This window comes from Pseudoliparis swirei, chromosome 21, assembly GCF_029220125.1.
Source record: "Pseudoliparis swirei isolate HS2019 ecotype Mariana Trench chromosome 21, NWPU_hadal_v1, whole genome shotgun sequence".
NCBI lineage: Eukaryota > Metazoa > Chordata > Actinopteri > Perciformes > Liparidae > Pseudoliparis > Pseudoliparis swirei.
This window is the reverse complement of record NC_079408.1, coordinates 18,478,961-18,499,249: the sequence shown is the minus strand read 5'-3', so window position 1 is coordinate 18,499,249 and position 20,289 is coordinate 18,478,961. Positions and strand designations below refer to the sequence as shown.

At 45.9% G+C, this 20,289-nt stretch overlaps 1 protein-coding gene across 1 annotated transcript; it reads left to right on the top strand.

Annotated features, from left to right (window-relative positions):
• The first annotated feature begins 1,799 nt into the window (after nucleotides 1–1,799).
• Nucleotides 1,800–9,405, top strand: znf16l (zinc finger protein 16 like). The gene is made up of 3 exons (XM_056442589.1): nucleotides 1,800–2,628; nucleotides 6,045–6,254; nucleotides 7,057–9,405. The coding sequence occupies exons 1-3, from the start codon at nucleotides 1,887–1,889 to the stop codon at nucleotides 7,737–7,739; spliced, it is 1,635 nt and encodes a 544-aa protein (XP_056298564.1). The 5' UTR covers nucleotides 1,800–1,886; the 3' UTR covers nucleotides 7,740–9,405.
• The last annotated feature ends 10,884 nt before the right edge of the window (nucleotides 9,406–20,289 follow it).

Genomic DNA, 20,289 nt, shown 5'->3' with positions numbered 1-20,289 from the left:
CTTATCGATCTCCGTCTCGCGCGCCACAGAGCTCCGTGCGCGCGCATCGACCGAGCAAAAAAAAGTCACTTGTCAATCTGTCCACCTGTCCGGGCCGGTGAGGTTTCAGCTTTGCAGCGGTGTCCCCGCCGTCCCTTTCATCACGGCCCAGTTCATGAAGAAAACCCACACAGTCAGTTTGCCTCAGCAGCTGCTAGAGGAAGACTAGAGGCCTTTAGATTGTATCATGGTGGAGTTCATGGTTGACAAACAAGAGAAACATGTTCTGTTTAACCCTCCTGTTACCTTTACATTTACTAACATATTTTACCCTCGGGGTCAATTTGACCCCAGCAATTAAAACCTCCAGAAAATTATTAGAATTAATATTGCTTCCCAAGTTTAAGTGTGAGGTACTTTATGTTTGTTTGTTGACTACCTAAATAGCCCTTTAAATAAATAAAAAAGTTGATATTTCTTTTATGTTTGACACAGTGAAAAACAGCCTGGGGTCAAATTGACCCCAAAGAACACCGACATTAAACATTGAATGGGGTCAAATTGACCCGAAAGGTAACAGGAGGGTTAAACATTCTGTTTAGGATGAAGATGTATTAATGTTCCATATGGAAGAAAACTGCTAAATAACTGCTGAGTTGCAGCACCATTGTGTAGAAGAATGTATAAATGTATATATCCGTCTTTTGTCATAAATCTCTATGTTCTCACGCGAATATACCGAGAATATCGGTAATATGTGATTAATCATGATTAATCCACAAAAACCTGTGATTAACCCGATTACAATTTTTAATCGTTTCACAGCCCTAATATATATATATTCATATATATAAAAATGTATGCTTTAGAGGGCGCTACCAATGAGAACAATAAATAAATATATTAAAATAAAATATATTTAAATACATAAATATATACACATATAAATACATATATATATACTTAGATACATCTCTATATATACATATATATATACATCTATATATACATAAATAAATATATATATATTCATATATATATACACTACCGTTCAAAAGTTTGGGGTCACTTAGAAATGTCTTTATTTTTCAAATAAAAGCACTGTTTTTTCACTTAAGATAATATTAATCAAAAATACACACTATACATTGTTAATGTGGTAATGACTATTCTAGGTGGAAACGTCTGGTTTCTAATTAAATATCTCCAGAGGTGTATAGAGGCCCATTTCCATCAACGATCACTCCAGTACTCTAATGGTACATTGTGTTTGCTAATCGCCTTAGAAGACTAATATCTGATTAGAAAACCCTTGTGCAATTATGTTAGCACAGCTGAAAACAGTTATGCTGGTGATATAAACTATAACTGGCCTTCCTTTGAGCTTGAAGTTTGAAGAACAAAATTAATACTTCAAATATTAATCATTATTTCTAACCTTGTCAATGTCTTGACTATATGTTCTATGAAATGTTCAATTAATTTGATGAATAAAAGTGAGTTTTCATGGAAGACACGAAATTGTCTGGGTGACCCCAAACTTTTGAACGGTAGTGTATATATAAATATAAATGTATGCTTTAGAGGGCGCTACTGATGAGAACCGGTCAAACTCTGCCGAATCCAGCCATTACTGCAACTCTGTTGTGTATAAATCAAGTACATGAGCATCAACAACGCTACTTCCTCTAACTGCCTTCAGAATAAAGCTGTAATTCACAATAGTCCGTCCAGCCAAGTTGTTTGACATAAAAACGCTTTTGTTTTGAAGTCGGGTTCCTCCCACTGTCGGTGTTACTCTGACACACTAACCGACTTTCAGCATCACCCAAACATTAGCTCGTAGAGTAGCTTTTAGCTAGCCGAACTCTTCGGGTAAAAGAGCCCGAGCCGAGCCGAGCCGACCCATGAGCCGCAGACGGAACCACAGTTTCGTCGAAACCGGCCTGTCTCCCGAGCTCCACGGCGCCTTCATGGAGCCCAACGGGTCGGCCAGCCGAGCCGACGGCGACTTCCTGGAGCTGGAGCACGACGAGGAGCTGCTGTGCTCGGTCAGCGACATCACGGAGCACCTCGGCAGGAACATCGCGGCGGTGCTGGAGACAGCGCTGTCGGAGATCCGCAAAATGGTCAGCATCAGGATCCGAGTGCTGAAGATGGAGCTGCGGGACAAGAGCGAGGAGATCGGGGACTTAAAGGACCGACTGGACTCGGTGCAGCGGGACGGCAGGGACCCTTTCCCCGGCGGCGCGACCACCACCGCGGAGCAGTCTGCGGAGGACGCCGCCTACAAGAAGCACGACTTCGGCTCCAAGCACAGTGGCGTCGACCCGAGGCGAGCCAAGGCGCTCATGCCCGGCGTGAAGAAGGAGAACATCGACGCCATCTGCGACTACCTGATGAAGGACAAGAACTCGAGGGGGGGCGCCGACATGGACGGAGACCAGAGCAGCCAAGCCAGCGGCGACAGGGAGGCTCGCCCGGACCCGCACTCCCTCCACTTGTGGCCGGACGGCGGCATGGCCGGCTCCGGGCCCGGGGACTCTGACGCGGCCACGGACGACCTGTTCAGCATGCTGCCCTCCGGCAGCAAGAGGATGTACGACTACGAGTGGATCGCCCCGATGGAGTACTCTCCGGATCTGAAGGGTAAGCACCTGTTACGAGGACAGTTATGGACATAGTTTATGACCAGAGTCATAGTTACTGTTTTTATTGATTGACTTTGTGGACTATTTTGAAAATCGCTCAGGAAGTATGTGCTTATTATCTTGTAAAAGGGCTCATTCATGAATTGGTGGAATATGGTCTCAAAAAAGTCTCAAAACTAAGTTTCCAAAAAGAAAAATCAAAGACTCACTGTAGAGTTTATGCAAAATTGTAATTCCTTTAATCAATGTGGCAAAATGTATTTGAATTCAGTTTATTTTGTACAGCCCAATATCACAAATGTGCCCCAGAGGGCTTTGCAATCTGTACACATACATCCCTGACCTTTGACCTCACATCGGATCAGGACATGGCAGGAGGCTTCAGACCCAGCAGGTCCAATGGACCCTATGAGACGTGAAGGCACAAGGACTCCAGAGAGGAAGCAGAGTTATTAATGTGTGATGGAGAGAATTCATCCATGAGGAGAGGAGAGAGGCGCTCAGTGTATCCTAAACGTCCATAAAGAGAGAGGAGAGAGGTGCTCAGTGTATCCTAAACGTCCATAAGGAGAGAGGAGAGGAGAGAGGTGCTCAGTGTATCCTAAACGTTCATAAGGAGAGAGGAGAGGAGAGGTGCTCAGTGTATCCTAAACGTCCATAAGGAGAGAGGAGAGAGGTGCTCAGTGTATCCTAAACGTCCATAAGGAGAGAGGAGAGAGGAGCTCAGTGTATCCTAAACGTCCATAAGGAGAGAGGAGAGTGGAGCTCAGTGTATCCTAAACGTCCATAAGGAGAGAGGAGAGGAGCTCAGTGTATCCTAAACATCCATAAGGAGAGGAGAGAGGAGCTCAGTGTATCCTAAACGTCCATAAGGAGAAAGGAGAGAGGAGCTCAGTGTATCCTAAACGTCCATAAGGAGAGAGGAGAGGAGAGCTCAGTGTATCCTAAACATCCATAAGGAGAGAGGAGAGAGGAGCTCAGTGTATCCTAAATGTCCATAAGGAGAGAGGAGAGAGGTGCTCAGTGTATCCTAAACGTCCATAAGGAGAGAGGAGAGAGGTGCTCAGTGTATCCTAAACGTCCATAAGGAGAGAGGAGAGGAGAGAGGTGCTCAGTGTATCCTAAACGTCCATAAGGAGAGAGGAGAGGAGAGAGGTGCTCAGTGTATCCTAAATGTCCATAAGGAGAGGAGAGAGGAGCTCAGTGTATCCTAAACGTCCATAAGGAGAGAGGAGAGAGGAGCTCAGTGTATCCTAAACGTCCATAAGGAGAGAGGAGAGAGGAGCTCAGTGTATCCTAAATGTCCATAAGGAGAGGAGAGAGGAGCTCAGTGTATCCTAAATGTCCATAAGGAGAGGAGAGAGGAGCTCAGTGTATCCTAAGCGTCCATAAGGAGAGAGGAGAGAGGAGCTCAGTGTATCCTAAGTGTCCATAAGGAGAGAGGAGAGGAGCTCAGTGTATCCTAAGTGTCCATAAGGAGAGAGGAGCTCAGTGTATCCTAAGCGTCCATAAGGAGAGAGGAGAGAGGAGCTCAGTGTATCCTAAACGTCCATAAGGAGAGAGGAGAGAGGAGCTCAGTGTATCCTAAACGTCCATAAGGAGAGAGGAGAGGAGAGAGGTCTTCAGTGTACCCTAAACGTCCATAAGGAGAGAGGAGAGGAGCGCTCAGTGTATCCTAAACATCCATAAGGAGAGGAGAGAGGAGCTCAGTGTATCCTAAACGTCCATAAGGAGAAAGGAGAGAGGAGCTCAGTGTATCCTAAACGTCCATAAGGAGAGAGGAGAGGAGAGCTCAGTGTATCCTAAACATCCATAAGGAGAGAGGAGAGGAGAGAGGAGCTCAGTGTATCCTAAATGTCCATAAGGAGAGAGGAGAGAGGTGCTCAGTGTATCCTAAACGTCCATAAGGAGAGAGGAGAGGAGAGGTGCTCAGTGTATCCTAAACGTCCATAAGGAGAGAGGAGAGGAGAGAGGTGCTCAGTGTATCCTAAACGTCCATAAGGAGAGAGGAGAGGAGAGAGGTGCTCAGTGTATCCTAAATGTCCATAAGGAGAGAGGAGAGAGGAGCTCAGTGTATCCTAAACGTCCATAAGGAGAGGAGAGGAGAGAGGAGCTCAGTGTATCCTAAACGTCCATAAGGAGAGAGGAGAGGAGAGAGGAGCTCAGTGTATCCTAAATGTCCATAAGGAGAGGAGAGAGGAGCTCAGTGTATCCTAAATGTCCATAAGGAGAGGAGAGAGGAGCTCAGTGTATCCTAAGCGTCCATAAGGAGAGAGGAGAGAGGAGCTCAGTGTATCCTAAGTGTCCATAAGGAGAGAGGAGAGGAGCTCAGTGTATCCTAAGTGTCCATAAGGAGAGAGGAGAGAGGTGCTCAGTGTATCCTAAACGTCCATAAGGAGAGAGGAGAGAGGAGCTCAGTGTATCCTAGCGTCCATAAGGAGAGAGGAGAGGAGCTCAGTGTATCCTAAGCGTCCATAAGGAGAGAGGAGGAGAGAGGAGCTCAGTGTATCCTAAGCGTCCATAAGGAGAGAGGAGAGAGGAGCTCAGTGTATCCTAAGCGTCCATAAGGAGAGAGGAGAGAGGAGCTCAGTGTATCCTAAGCGTCCATAAGGAGAGAGGAGAGGAGAGAGCTCAGTGTATCCTAAACGTCCATAAGGAGAGAGGAGAGAGGAGCTCAGTGTATCCTAAACGTCCATAAGGAGAGAGGAGAGGAGCTCAGTGTATCCTAAACGTCCATAAGGAGAGAGGAGAGAGGAGCTCAGTGTATCCTAAGCGTCCATAAGGAGAGAGGAGAGGAGCTCAGTGTATCCTAAACGTCCATAAGGAGAGAGGAGAGAGGAGCTCAGTGTATCCTAAGTGTCCATAAGGAGAGAGGAGAGAGGAGCTCAGTGTATCCTAAGTGTCCATAAGGAGAGAGGAGAGAGGAGCTCAGTGTATCCTAAGCGTCCATAAGGAGAGAGGAGAGAGGAGCTCAGTGTATCCTAGCGTCCATAAGGAGAGAGGAGAGAGGAGCTCAATGTATCCTAAGTGTCCATAAGGAGAGAGGTGCTCAGTGTATCCTGGCGTCCCCCTCAGCCTCTCAGCCTCTAGCAGCGTCTCTAGGGACACAATATGGATTTCTTATAGTATTTGTGCTTCAACGGGATGAATTGGTCACATCATGACGGTGGTTGTCATGTTCATGCATGATATTTCTTGATTAACCGATTAACGCTTACTTAATTGATCTTACACAAATTATTTCAATCAGAATATTGATACTTATGAGTTGGTATTTCATATTTTTTGTCTATTATATGTGTGTGTGTGTTTTGCCAGTGTATGTGGCCTCCATTAAAGGCCAATAAGTAAAGAGTATCCAGTAAATTCATGCGGTACAATTTTGATGTGGTCCCCCCCCCCCCCCCCCCCTAGTTATGAAGGAGCCCCAGTGTGAGGACACTCCGACAGGCGAGGAGGACGAAGATGATGATGAGGGAGGTGTGTCGCCGAGGAGGGAGGCCGGTGGGCTGGAGCCGGCCCCGCCGCCACACATCCAGCCCTCTGAGTTCAGCATGGAGCCCCGGAGCTCTCCGGGGGAGGGGGGCAGTCCTCTGGAGGGCAGCGCGGACCGGCCTGTGGCAGGTTGGTAAGAACCCGGGTCCGGTGGTGTCACACCGGCCGTCAGTAGTTCAGCCTCAGTACTTCTTTTATGGGGGGGCGTAGTGATTGAAGCAAATCTTTGAGCTGCTTTAAAAGCTTTTTTTATGAATGAAGTCACTTTCCACTTTTAGCTGAACTGAACATAAACTGTTCTCGATGTGAGAGACGCTCTCTGTTGAAGACATTGTGTCCCGTGGATTTAAAAGGTCGAGGAGACATTCAGGAGGACGCTGGATACAGTCACTACATACCGTAACTATGGAAACCAACTCAAATGATAGTTATTAATTGACATTTTCAAACCCTTTTAGTTCTATAGTTAACCACTTTGCCAAAATAACATAGAATCTTATTCATAAAATCAGCAACTACTATGATTAAAGAAGAAGTTAATCAGATTGCCAACTTTGGGGTCTCGATGTTACAGACACATTTCTATTGTATTGAAGTAATAATCACATGTGAGCACTAAACATGGATGCCAGATGCACTCAGACAAAACCTTCTATCATATTATAAACTTTCAAATTCACCAGCTTTTATTTAATGTGGAAATGTATTTATTATTTGGGACCATGCTTTATCCATGTATTAATTTAATTATGCCTGTTTCTGATGTTTGAATTATTATTAAATACATTTCTATTAAAGCCGAATTTTGTGTCATTTTGACTGGATGTAAGAAACCAGAATCCTCCTCCTCTGAGAGTAACGCCCGGTGGGCGGAGGAGACTGGTGTGATGAGTAGTTCAGCCGCTGACGTGCTGCTGTTTGCTGGTTTCAGGCCAGCAGTTCCCCGGCCACACCTACATCTGCTCTCTGTGCGGAACCTTCTGCCCCGACTCCCTGTTCCTGGAGGAGCACGTCAAGCTGATACACTCGGACTCCGCCGGCACCCAGGTCCTCCAGGTCCTGCAATCGGCCACGCCCGCCACGGACGACAGGTCCAGGAGGGGCGGCGGCGGGGATCAGAACGAGGACGACGGAGTCGGGGCCGGCCTCGGGCAAGTAGGCGCCACGGTGAAGAAGGAGATTAAAATCGAGGGCGGGTACGAGTGCGCCGACTGCGGCCGCCACTTCAACTATCTGGGCAACCTGCGGCAGCACCGGCGCATCCACACCGGGGAGAAGCCCTTCATGTGTCCGGAGTGCGGCGAGCGGTTCCGCCACGCGGCCCGCTTAAAGAGCCACCGGCTGGTGCACAGCGGCGCCCAGAGCCCCTTCCCCTGCCCCCAGTGCGGGAAGGGCTTCTCGGTGCTGTCGGGACTCAAGAGACACCAGCGGGTGCACACCGGCGAGAGCCCGTACGCCTGCCCGCAGTGCGGCCGGCGCTTCAAAGAGCTGGGCAACCTGTACACCCACCAGAGGATCCACAGCGGCGCCACGCCCTACTGCTGCCAGCAGTGTGGGCGGAGCTTCCGCCACCTGGGGACGTACAAGAGCCACCGCTGCACGCCGCTGCAGTAACCAGCCGCTTCACAGAAACGGAGGTCGACGACAGGACATGGTGGAGTCCGAGGCGTGGTCTTCACCACGGGGCTCTCGGTTGACACTTGTAGGGAGGGGCCCGGGCTGCTATCCCGAGATGCTTCCCTCACCTTCATGGCATTTCACACCGGCATTAAGGAAAGCTGCTTCGTGGAGCTCGAGTTCATTCTTGACCGCAGAAACAATGTTGACTCGAGGTCAAGGACTCCTTGTTGGAGTTGATCCGATACCAGAATCAGAAACGCTGCACGTGTCCCAGCATCACTCCGATATTAGCTCGTACTATTAGTAGCTAACGAGCGCTAACGAGCGCCATTTGGCTTCTTTCCCCGTCTCTGGTGAGAGTTGCACATGCTCAGTGAGCAGCGGATCGGTGCTAGCAGAGTTTTGATCAGTCGTCATGGAGGAGATGTCCCATTTTCCATTTTTTTCAAGAAGACTTTGAGGACTTATGAGTGGAAAGTTATCAACTTCTTCATATTGTAAACTTTGGAATAAGTCTGTCACTAATCATCCCTGTTAGGTGTGTTTCTTATAACGATGGACACATGCTGACAGAACTACTTTTTAATATCTCAAATAACATTTACCGACTGACCCAATGGGAGATGAGTGAACTTTGAGATTTAAAGAGACATTTCAACATTACACTCATCTTTGGGAGAGACCTAAGAAACGATGGAGCTGCTGACCACGTCAACGGGTTTCATTTGTTCATTCATTTACGCCTAACCTGCCGAGGCTCCGGGACACGTAACCTGCCGAGGCTCCGGGATACATAACCTGCCGAGGCTCCGGGACACGTAACCTGCCGAGGCTCCGGGACACATAACCTGCCGAGGCTCCGGGACACGTAACCTGCCGAGGCTCCGGGACACGGTAACTTACCGAGGCTCCGGGACACGTAACCTGCCGAGGCTCCGGGACACGGTAACTTACCGAGGCTCCGGGACACGTAACCTGCCGAGGCTCCGGGACACGGTAACTTACCGAGGCTCCGGGACACGTAACCTGCCGAGGCTCCGGGACACGCCGCCGCCGCCTCGCACTGCGGTGGGACACCAGCGCCCCATGGTGGACCAACTAGAACTGCAACAGAGTAGATCTCCTTGGGTCTCACTGACTTTTCTCACGGCTCTGCTTTCGTATTGTTTTTTTTTTTTTAAACCAGTGTAACGTACGTTACATAAAATATATAGTTTATTTTATACATTTGCCTGTGTGACCATTCAACATGATGTAATTAACCCTGAAGGAGAATAACATTTGATATTCATGGGATTCAGTGGAGCCCCGAGGGACCTGACCTCCAGCTCGTTATACGATGACTTTGAACCCTTGAAGACAACGAATCCAAACTGTGACATTTAAACACTCAGCATTGATCCTCTGCTCCAATAAACAGTTGTCTTAACGTCATCAATGAGTCTGTGGTGGAATGTAACTGTGGCAGCTGTCCCCAATCTGGCCTCAGCTGCTGGCTGGTTGACAATCGGTCAGCTGCTCTGACTGATTGGCAATCAGTCAGCAGCCGATGCTGCTCATATGAAAGGGCAGCAGAGCTGGAGGTAGAGGAGAGTGAGCAGAGGCGCAGTGTTGCGGTCTGCTGAAGTGTGTGATACCAATAAATATGTCGTCCACGAAACCTCTGTGTGCCTGGATGATCCTTGGAGCTTTTGGGGGAAACCCACGGGTAGCGGCAGTAACACTTCAGGACAATCCTTGTGAGCATTTCCATTTTGAATAATGAACACTTTACTAAGTGTATAAAGACTAACTATGTACAACATTAAATGCTAAGGCATCTGAAATCATAAACAAATAAAAATATATATACCTGAATAACTGGTCATTCTGCTAATAGGTAGTTTACCTTTGAATGTGCAGTACATTTGGCTGATAGGAACTCCACACCTATGTATTCACCATTAAAAACATGACATCATTGTAGAGCAATGAATAGATAAACCGTTGTTTACAATTTTACTCTCGATTGGTGTGCATTGTCCCCGAAAAATAAACAAACAAAATAATACAAATACAATACAACGGGGGAATAAGAAATGATTGCATGACATAACCGCCCTAGCTGAGCACGGAGCAAACCACCATGCTGCTCGATGTGACAGCATTTACAAGTATTCATACGCTGTGATGTATCATGGAGAACATCAAGTCTGCATGACTTTATTACATAACCAGGTAGTCGCAGTGTAACATAAACATGTCACTCACTTCTTCCCACAAAAGTTTAAAGTTCTGCTTATTAGGCTCATGCAGTCTTTTCAAAATAAAGTGCCGTCCTCACAGGAATCCACTCCGTTAGGTGTCGCCACACATCGTGAACATCTGGCTTATGTTTATCAAACGGGAAACTTCAAAAAGCTCTTTCAGGCCGTTCGTGACCAACGGGGAGGCAGGCCGGTCTCGGTCGGACCCTCTCCCCGTGGGCCTCTCCGTCTGCTTCATGGTTACAGAATCATTCATCTCGTGGGATATAGACCAGAATGCACATTATTTTTCACAGATTGAGCGATGAATGCTGGAGGAGAAGCGCCTGTTGCTTTGTGATGGGATGAAGGCGGACTTGACGTTTGTCGTAACTTGTCAACATGCATCAACATGGATGTGTGTGAGACAAGTATGGACATGAATCACAAGTATGGATACAATTATACAAGTATACAATTATTAAACTTCAGTTAACACAGTGTGCAGATTAGCAAAGTCAGCAATATATATATATATATAATTAAATAATTACATTTTAATATATATATAAATATACATACATATATAAATATATTTGTATATATATATATATAATGGCACAGTGTTATGCTGAGCGCACTGGGAAAAACTATTTTCATTTTCTTTAGGCAGTAATCGTGTATTCAGTTGGTTTTATTTGGGTGACATCATCTGGCCGTGTCCGAGAGTGACGCTCAATGGAGGCGCTGCTCACGCGGTTACCTCTGCACAGCGCCGCACTCGAGGTAGAGAAACATGTCCCATCCCACCACGATTCATCCAGGTCACAGCTGAAGATCGTCTGTCTGGTCCACAGCAGAGTCTGGAGGACAACGTCAGAGAATAGGAACACGATGGTGAGATCGTGAAATGACCTTCATCAACTTGTGTTGGGGTCCCTGGGTGCTGCTATAACTGATGCTGATCTTTAAGGTTCCTTCATGCAGCATGTGTAACCCATCTCTGTCTTGCACATGTTTAATGCAATTTACTTGTTTTCCTCTTTCATGTTTTTATTGCATATTTATAACATGTATAGCACAGATGCACCGATGTGGTACTTTAGATGTGTTGCTTGTTGTTTTGGTTTTACACTTGTATACACGAGCCTGATTGGTGACAGGACGATGAGTGGCTCCTGGTTGAGTGACGGCTGAACACAAATGAAAGATGGTGAGCATTGACTATGATATCTGTGCTTTCATTGGGTCGGTGTGGTGTCGACGACATGCAGAGACACTTCATGCATTGGGCCAGTAGGTGGCGCTGGCCCTCTGCGGACCGGCTCTGTGTGTGGATATGAGGACATCAGACACAGTCCATCCCTCCGCCGGTGGTGATATGAACACTTCTCTGGATCATAGAGGCTTCATGTGAAAACAGCTTTAAAGGCCCGCAGGGAGAAAAGACACAGAATTACTTTTAGAGTTTTAGATTATGTGACGAGAAAATCGGCCAAATGTAAAGTAGATGATGATGATGATTGTGATGACGATGATTCAATTCAATTCGCTTTATTTTGTAAAGCCCATTCTCACAAATTACAAATTCCCCTCAGAGGACTTTACAATCTGTACACATAGACATCCCTGCTCTTTGACCTTTGACCTCACATCGGACTAGGAACAACTCCCAAACAACCGTTCACAGGGTAAAAAGGAAAGAAAGAAAGAAGAAGAAGAAAGAAAGAGCAACAGAGGAGGATCCCTCCAGGATGGACAGGTGAAATAGATGTCATGTGACCAGATGAACAATAGATGTCATGTGACCAGATAAACAATAGATGTCATATGACTAGATGAACAATAGATGTCATGTGACCAGATGAACAATAGATGTCATGTGACCAGATGAACAATAGATGTCATGTGACCAGATAAACAATAGATGTCATATGACTAGATGAACAATAGATGTCATGTGACCAGATGAACAATAGATGTCATGTGACCAGATGAACAATAGATGTCATATGACTAGATGAACAATAGATGTCATGTGACTAGATGAACAGTAGATGTCATGTGACCAGATGAACAATAGATGTCATGTGACCAGATGATCAATAGATGTCATGTGACTAGATGAACAATAGATGTCATGTGACCAGATGAACAATAGATGTCATGTGACCAGATGAACAGTAGATGTCATGTGACCAGATGAACAGTAGATGTCATGTGACCAGATGAACAATAGATGTCATGTGACCAGATGAACAATATATGTCATGTGACCAGATGAACAATAGATGTCATGTGACCAGGTGAACAATAGATGTCTTGTGACCAGATGAACAATAGACGTCATGTGACCAGATGATCAACAGATGTCATGTGACCAGATGAACAATAGATGTGACCAGATGAACAGTAGATGTCATGTGACCAGGTGAACAATAGATGTCATGTGACCAGAAGGAATCATTAAACAACAACACAATCAATGAATATGACAGAGTGTATGAATAGTTCGTAGTAGGCATATTCCACGATCCAGACCTCCATGATCCATCAGGCAGATAGAGGTAGAGAGGAGGAGTGGGCGGCGCATCAGCAGGGCCAATGGACCCCATGAGACGTGAAGTCAAAATGACTCCGGGGAGGAAGCAGAGTTCGTAATGTGCAATGGAGATATGTAGATTCATCCATAAGGAGAGCGAGGAGAGGAGAGAGAGGAGAGAGGTGCTCAGTGCATCCTAAACGTCCCCCGGCAGCTATAAGCCTATAGCAGCATCTCAAGGGGCTGGACCAGGTGAACCTGATTCAGCCCTAACTGTAAGACTATCAAGAGAATAGAGGAAAGTCTTCAGTCTCCATGAGGTGACTGTGTCTGCCTCCCGGACTGAAGGTGGAGCTGGTTCATAAAACAGGAGCTTGATACCTGAAGGCTCTGGCTCCTCCTACTTTAGACTCTAGGAACCACAATTAGCCCCACATTTAGTGAGCGTAGCTCTCTAGTGGGGCAATATGGTACTACAAGCTTCTTAAGATATGATGGTGCATCACCAATCAAGGCTTTGTAGGTTAAGAGAAGAATTAAGAGAATAAATAAAAGTGATTCTTGATTTTACGGGGAGCCAGTGCAGAGCAGCTAGTGCAGGAGTGATGTGATCTCTTTTCTTAGTTTTAGTGAGAATACGAGCTGCAGCATTCTGGATCAACTGGAGGGACCTAAGAGATTTATTAGAGCAGCCTGATCATAAGGAGTTGCAGTAATCCAGTCTCGAAGTAACGAACGCGTGAACCAATTTTTCTGCATATTTTTGAGATAAGATGTGCCTGATTTTTGAAATATTACGTAGATGAAAGAATGCAGTCCTTGAGATTTGCTTTACGTGGGAGTTAAAGGACAAGTCCCGATCAAAGATAACGCCAAGATTCTTTACAGTGGTGTTGGATGCCAGGGCAATGCCGTCTACAGAATCCACATCACCAGATAATTGATCTCTGAGGTGCTCAGGGCCGATTAAAATTACTTCGGTTTTGTCTGAGTTTAACATCAAGAAGTTGCAGGTCATCCATGTTTTTATGTCTTTAAGACATGCTTGAATTTTACCGAGTTGGTTGGTCTCCTCTGGTTTTATCGATAGATATAGTTGAGTATCATCTGCATAACAATGAGTGTTTCCTGATAATATTGCCCAAAGGAAGCATGTATAAGGTAAATAAAATTGGTCCAAGCACAGAACCTTGTGGAACTCCGTGATTAACGTTGGTGGTTATTGAGGCGTCATCGTTTACAAATACAAACTGAGATCGATCTGATAAATAGGATTTAAACCAACTTAGTGCCGTGCCTGAAATGCCAATCGACTGCTCCAGTCTCTGTAACAGGATGTCATGGTCAATGGTGTCGAATGCAGCACTAAGGTCTAACAAGACCAGGACAGAGAGGAGTCCTCTATCAGGACTAAGGTCTAACAAGACCAGGACAGAGAGGAGTCCTCTATCAGCACTAAGGTCTAACAAGACCAGGACAGAGAGGAGTCCTTTATCTGCTGCCATTAAGAGGTCATTTGTAATTTTCACCAGTGCTGACTCGGTGCTGTGGTGTTTTCTAAATCCTGACTGAAACTTCTCAAATAAACTATTATGATGTAGAAAGTCGCACAACTGATTTGCGACCACTTTCTCAAGGATCTTGGAGAGGAAGGGGAGGTTAGAGATCGGTCTGTAGTTAGCCAACACCTCTGGATCCAGAGTGGGCTTCTTCAGGAGAGGTTTAATAACAGCCACTTTGAAGGAGTGTGGTACGTGGCCTGTTAGCAGAGACACATTGATAATATCTAATAGAGAGCCGCCAATTAAAGGCAAAACGTCTTTAAGCAGCCTCGTCGGGATGGGGTCCAAGAGACAGGTAGACGTGTTAGAAGTAGAAACCGTTGACGATAATTGGTCACGGTTGATGGGAGAAAAGCCATCCAAATATACACCAGGGCATACAGCGGTTTCCAAGGCCATTCCACTTGAGGACAGATTGGCACTGGTTATGGGCAAGAGATTATTAATCTTGTCCCTAATAGTTAAAATCTTTTCATTGAAGAAGTTCATAAAGTCATTACCACTGAGGTCTATAGGAATGCTCGGCTCCACAGAGCTGTGACTCTCTGTCAGCCTGGCTACAGTGCTGAAGAGAAACCTGGGGTTGTTCTTATTTTTCTCTATTACTGATGAGTAATAGGCTGCTCTGGCATTACGGAGGGCCTTCTTATAAGTTTTAAGACTATCTCGCCAAACTAAGTGGGATTCTTCCAGATTAAATTCATCCATAAGGAGAGAAAGAAGAGGATACAGGTGCTCAGTGTATCCTAATATACAAAATGCTTTTAATATGTGACTTAATGTCTATTTACAGGGCTTGTAGACCATGAATATGAGACATGAGTTGACAGACGATGACAATCCTCCAGTCTACTCATATCTCTAAGTTACACTCATTGTCTTCTTTTGATTCTTCACAGTTTATTTAGTTTGCACTTCCTCTGGTGTTTGGGAGAATAAAGCGTGTAGTTGTTACTCAGAGCGTGTGCCAGCAGCTGGAGCAGCATCAACATCTGGGACAGCCAGGAGCTGGTGTCAGAGGATCTGGTGCAGCTCAGGATCCCCATCCTGCTGCAATCCATTCAGAAATAATAAACGCTAACAAAAACGATGATGAGAAAACAAAAGAGGTTTGTGATAATTAGCAGGTGTGTGATCGTCTCTTGTCTACTTCGCACACAGAGGCCGCATCTCGACACATGCATTATTCAGAGGTGAGGTTCCATGATGAGCCGGGGGGCGTTCCATATGTTTGTTACCATTACATCGTAAATGCAGAGCCAGAACAGCAATTTGTAAACACGCTTCTCTCAACACTTTCTATGGAAAACGACAGCGGCTTGTGGCTGTAATCATTTTGCATCCCATCATCTTGAGAGCAACACATTTGGTGCGAATGATGCAACACGTCAGCCACCAGGCGGTCCTCATTCACTGTTTGTACTTACACCTTTAAGAGTCATGCAACTTTTATGCTGAGCTAGGCTAACTAACTCGAAACTCAACTCTAAAGTCCGTTATTTTAATTAATTAATCTTATTCCTATAAGTAAAGGTGGCAACTTCCAGGTCTAAAAAAGTAAATGTGAAAGTGTCTTAAAACCAGCATTCTCTCTCCTTCCACCAGGGGGCGACTCCTCTGGTTGTATAGAAGTCTATGCTTCATGTGTTAAAGCTGCATTCTCTCTCCTGACCACCAGGGGCGACTCCTCTGGTTGTATAGAAGTCTATGCTTCATGTGTTAAAGCGGCATTCTCTCTCCTGACCACCAGGGGCGACTCCTCTGGTTGTATAGAAGTCTATGCTTCATGTGTTAAAGCTGCATTCACCCTCCTGACCACAGGGGGCGACTCCTCTGGTGTATAGAAGTCTATGCTTCATGTGTTAAAGCTGCATTCTCTCTCCTGACCACCAGGGGAGACTCCTGGTTGTAGAGAAGTCTATGCTTCATGTATTAAAGCTGCATTCACCCCCCTGACCACCAGGGGGCGACTCCTCTGGTTGTATAGAAATATATGCTTCATGTGTTAAAGCTGCATTCACCCTCCTGACCACAGGGGGTGACTCCTCTGGTTGTATAGAAGTCTATGCTTCATGTGTTAAAGCTGCATTCACCCTCCTGACCACAGGGGGTGACTCCTCTGGTTGTATAGAAGTCTATGCTTCATGTGTTAAAGCTGCATTCACCCTCCTGACCACAGGGGGTGACTCCTCTGGTTGTATAGAAGTCTATGCTTCATGTGTTAAAGCTGCATTCTCTCTCCTGACCACCAGGGGGCGACTCCTCTGGTTGTATAGAAGTCTATGCTTCATGTGTTAAAGCTGCATCTACCCTCCTGACCACCAGGGGGTGACTCCTCTGGTTGTATAGAAGTCTATACTTCATGTGTTAAAGCTGCATTCTCTCTCCTGACCACCAGGGGTGACTCCTCTGGTTGTATAGAAATCTATGCTTCATGTGTTAAAGCTGCATTCTCTCTCCTGACCACCAGGGGGTGACTCCTCTGGTTGTATAGAAGTCTATGCTTCATGTGTTAAAGCTGCATTCACCCTCCTGACCACAGGGGGTGACTCCTCTGGTTGTATAGAAGTCTAATATTCATGTGTTAAAGCTGCATTCTCTCTCCTGACCACCAGGGGGCGACTCCTCTTGTTGTATAGAAGTCTATGCTTCATGTGTTAAAGCTGCATTCTCTCTCCTGACCACCAGGGGGCGACTCCTCTGGTTGTATAGAAATCTATGCTTCATGTGTTAAAGCTGCATTCTCTCTCCTGACCATGACCACCAGGGGGTGACTCCTCTGGTTGTATAGAAGTCTATGCTTCATGTGTTAAAGCTGCATTCACCCTCCTGACCACAGGGGGTGACTCCTCTGGTTGTATAGAAGTCTATGCTTCATGTGTTAAAGCTGCATTCTCTCTCCTGACCACCAGGGGGTGACTCCTCTTGTTGTATAGAAGTCTATGCTTCATGTGTTAAAGGTGCATTCCCTCTCCTGACCACCAGGGGGTGACTCCTCTGGTTGTATAGAAGTCTATACTTCATGTGTTAAAGCTGCATTCTCTCTCCTGACCACCAGGGGGAGACTCCTCTGGTTGTATAGAAGTCTATGCTTCATGTGTTAAAGCTGCATTCTCTCTCCTGACCACCAGGGGGTGACTCCTCTGGTTGTATAGAAGTCTATGCTCTCTCACCATCCCTGCTCATGAACATTCTTCTCTCTGCTGCAACTTCAGCGCCGTGACATCTCCTGCTCAGAGAGTCTTTGAGACGCACTGAGCACAACCACCAGATGCAGGGATTCAGGAAAGGTCAAAAGAACTGCCTCACCCACACACACACACACACACACACACACAGATGGCACCTGTAGGAGACGAGTCACTGGAGGCCTGTAGCGCTCAGAGGTGAGCCGTGTGCACCCTGGCTTCACATTCATAACATTCACACCTCCCACTGCCCGGAGGATTCAGTTAGCGTTCCATCTGCGAGGCCGTGGACTTTCACAAAAGGTTATTCAATTCAATTCAATTCAGTTTATTTGTATAGCCAAATTTCACAAATTACAAATTAGTCTGGGAGTGCTTTACAATCTGTACACATAGACATCCCTGCCCCAAAACCTCACATCGGACCAGGAAAAACTCCCAAATAACCCTTCAGGGGGAAAAAAAGGGAAGAAACCTTCAGGAGAGCAACAGAGGAGGATCCCTCTCCAGGATGGACAGATGCAATAGATGTCATGTGACCAGAAGGACATATTAGAGTTTAAATACATTCAATGAATGTGACAGAGTGTATGAATAGTTCATAGTAGGCATATTCCATGATGGAGACCTCCACGATCCATCAGGCAGTTAACAGGCTTGTGTCGAAAGAGGAATGATTGCATGATGTGACAGAAGGCTGACGTCAGATCAGCATAACGCTCGTATAGAAACACGCACGATGTTCTACAATTAAGGGTTTTCTATTTCTGGGAGTTGTTCCTGATCCGATGTGAGGTCAAAGGTCAGGGATGTGTACAGATTTTAAAGCTCTCTGAAGCAAATTCGTAATTTGTGATAATGGGCTATATAAAATAAACTGAAGTGAACACCATGCCAGGATCTTAACTGGGAAGAGGTTGTCATTTAAATAAAAAATGGATTTGTGTTGGAAAAAAGACATAAAAAGGTCCACGACCAGCTTTTTCTGGATCTTTCCACAACGTCTCACGATCTTCCTCCTTACCCTCGAGATGACCTTCACATGCAGCTCAATAACTTCAACGCTCCCTCATGCTTTCGCCAAATCGCAGAAGCGTGTCAGCAAAATGTTCGCCGGCTCTCAACATGGCGGCGGATGGCTGGCTGCTAACAGCGCTAACGGCGCTAACGGTGCAAAGTATGCTGAAAACATGCAACACGTGGAATTCTTTTTTTTTTTTTACCTCCTGCATGTATCAAAGTAACAGAACTAGAGTTACGTTCTCATCTCTTGTCTTTTGGTTTCCTTTGGTATCCATTCATGCGTCTTCGTGCTCACTACACTGCTTTTGGGATTTTCTCAACCTTATTAATAAGCAATTCAAGTGTCCCGGCGCATTGGAAATCCTCACTCGGAATTCTTATTCATGCCCCATTTCTCTTTCTTTCCCCTCCGACCTCTTTTCTGCATCAAACTTTCATCTTCCTCTTCTTCTCTCTCACTGTAAGATGCATTTTTCAGGGTGTTGCGTCTGCCTCAGAGAAATGCAACCAGGCTAGAGGTGGAGATGAGACTTGAAACAGTGGAGAGAGAGAGGGAGAGAGGGATAGAGAGAGAGAGGATAGAGAGAGAGAGAGCGGGAGAGAGAGAGAACATGCAGCGTGCGCCCCAAACAGGTGTCTGACACGGGGAGCTGAGCGTGGAGCGGCGGAGGAGGAGAGAGGATGCTGACTGACGACGGCTGCTGATGGGAAGGGGGAGACGAGCAGCGGTACCCGGTCCACGCTCATCGCCACGGCAATCGGGAAGGGAGGAGGAGGACGTTGGCGCCTCTGCAGTTACACTCCGGCGGCATCGCGGTGAAGGTCAGTGCAGCGAGCCGCTGTTCTTCAACGAGTCACAGAGTTTAGCTTGTTTCTCCATTTTTATGGCCGATATTTATTCAATCAGTGACATCATGTACACTGCTGTCAAAACGCTGCTACAATGGGCTCATCGGCAGGTGAAATAACGACGACCCTCCTGAGTTATTGATCGCATACGAGGACGTAGGTTAGATAACACGATACCTATCATTAATATAGTCTGACACAGCAGCAGTGTGTATTGGATGTAGTTAGTGGTCATGTTGAACTGTATTGCGTTATGCAATGTGGTGTTTCTTATATATATATATATATATATATATATAGCTGCAGCTGTTGCTCCTCTGGACGGGGCCACGCTCAGAGAGTCAGAGACACGGCTCACAGGGACACGCTCATTCTGTCCAAGCACTAATGTTCCAGCTTTATGAAGGTTGTTGGAGGTTAAACTAATATTTTACTAAAATACGGAGCCAGGGGGGAGGGGCTAATGGTCTGAGAGAACTATGTCCAGAAAATCTACTAGAATTAAACTAATAATAACTATATTAGTGTTGAACATAATATAAAACATGTATGTGTCTTTCAGGACCTGAAAGTGTGTTTTTAATTATTAAAATGTTACAGTATTATGATATTAAAGTATTACAGTGTACAGAATAACGGTATTATGGTATACTGGTATTACCGTATAACGTTATTACGCTATAATATTATAACCTGTGGTTATAATCTCTCGTGGTGAAAGATGACGACTATGAGGGGCGGGGCTAACGCACAAGGCTAGTAAAGCACATGTTTGGGGTTTGAGCTGCTCACGGCCATATGACTGACATGGTCGGTCTTTTATGAGTGCAAACTCACGTCAGCGTTACGCTCATCAGATAACACGCAAAGGAAACGTGTGGATCAACCTTCAGCCTGAATCTTCTGAGTTGTTGCTCATAAAATGACAAAATGACTATTCTCAGAGAATACTGCTCATGAATTTGTAAAACCTCGAGCGCGTAGCAAGCATTCTCCACGCTGGCCACCTGATGGATCTGAGAACTGAGAGATTGAATAGAAATGTAAAGTGGGAATAATTGGACTGACCGCCCTAAATGAAGCCGCTAGTGAGGGATCATACTCAGCAGAGCTGCTCCTCTTGTGATCACGTGATCCCTCTCGACCCAGCGAGGC

What these genes read in the sequence shown, in the direction of transcription:
- znf16l (XM_056442589.1), top strand. Translation starts at nt 1,887, where the DNA reads ATGAGCCGCAGACGGAACCACAGTTTCGTCGAAACCGGCCTGTCTCCC. An exon ending in GTACTCTCCGGATCTGAAGG is followed by an intron (nt 2,629 to 6,044) that starts GTAAGCACCTGT and finishes CCCCCCCCCTAG; the next exon opens with TTATGAAGGAGCCCCAGTGT. An exon ending in CGCGGACCGGCCTGTGGCAG is followed by an intron (nt 6,255 to 7,056) that starts GTTGGTAAGAAC and finishes TGCTGGTTTCAG; the next exon opens with GCCAGCAGTTCCCCGGCCAC.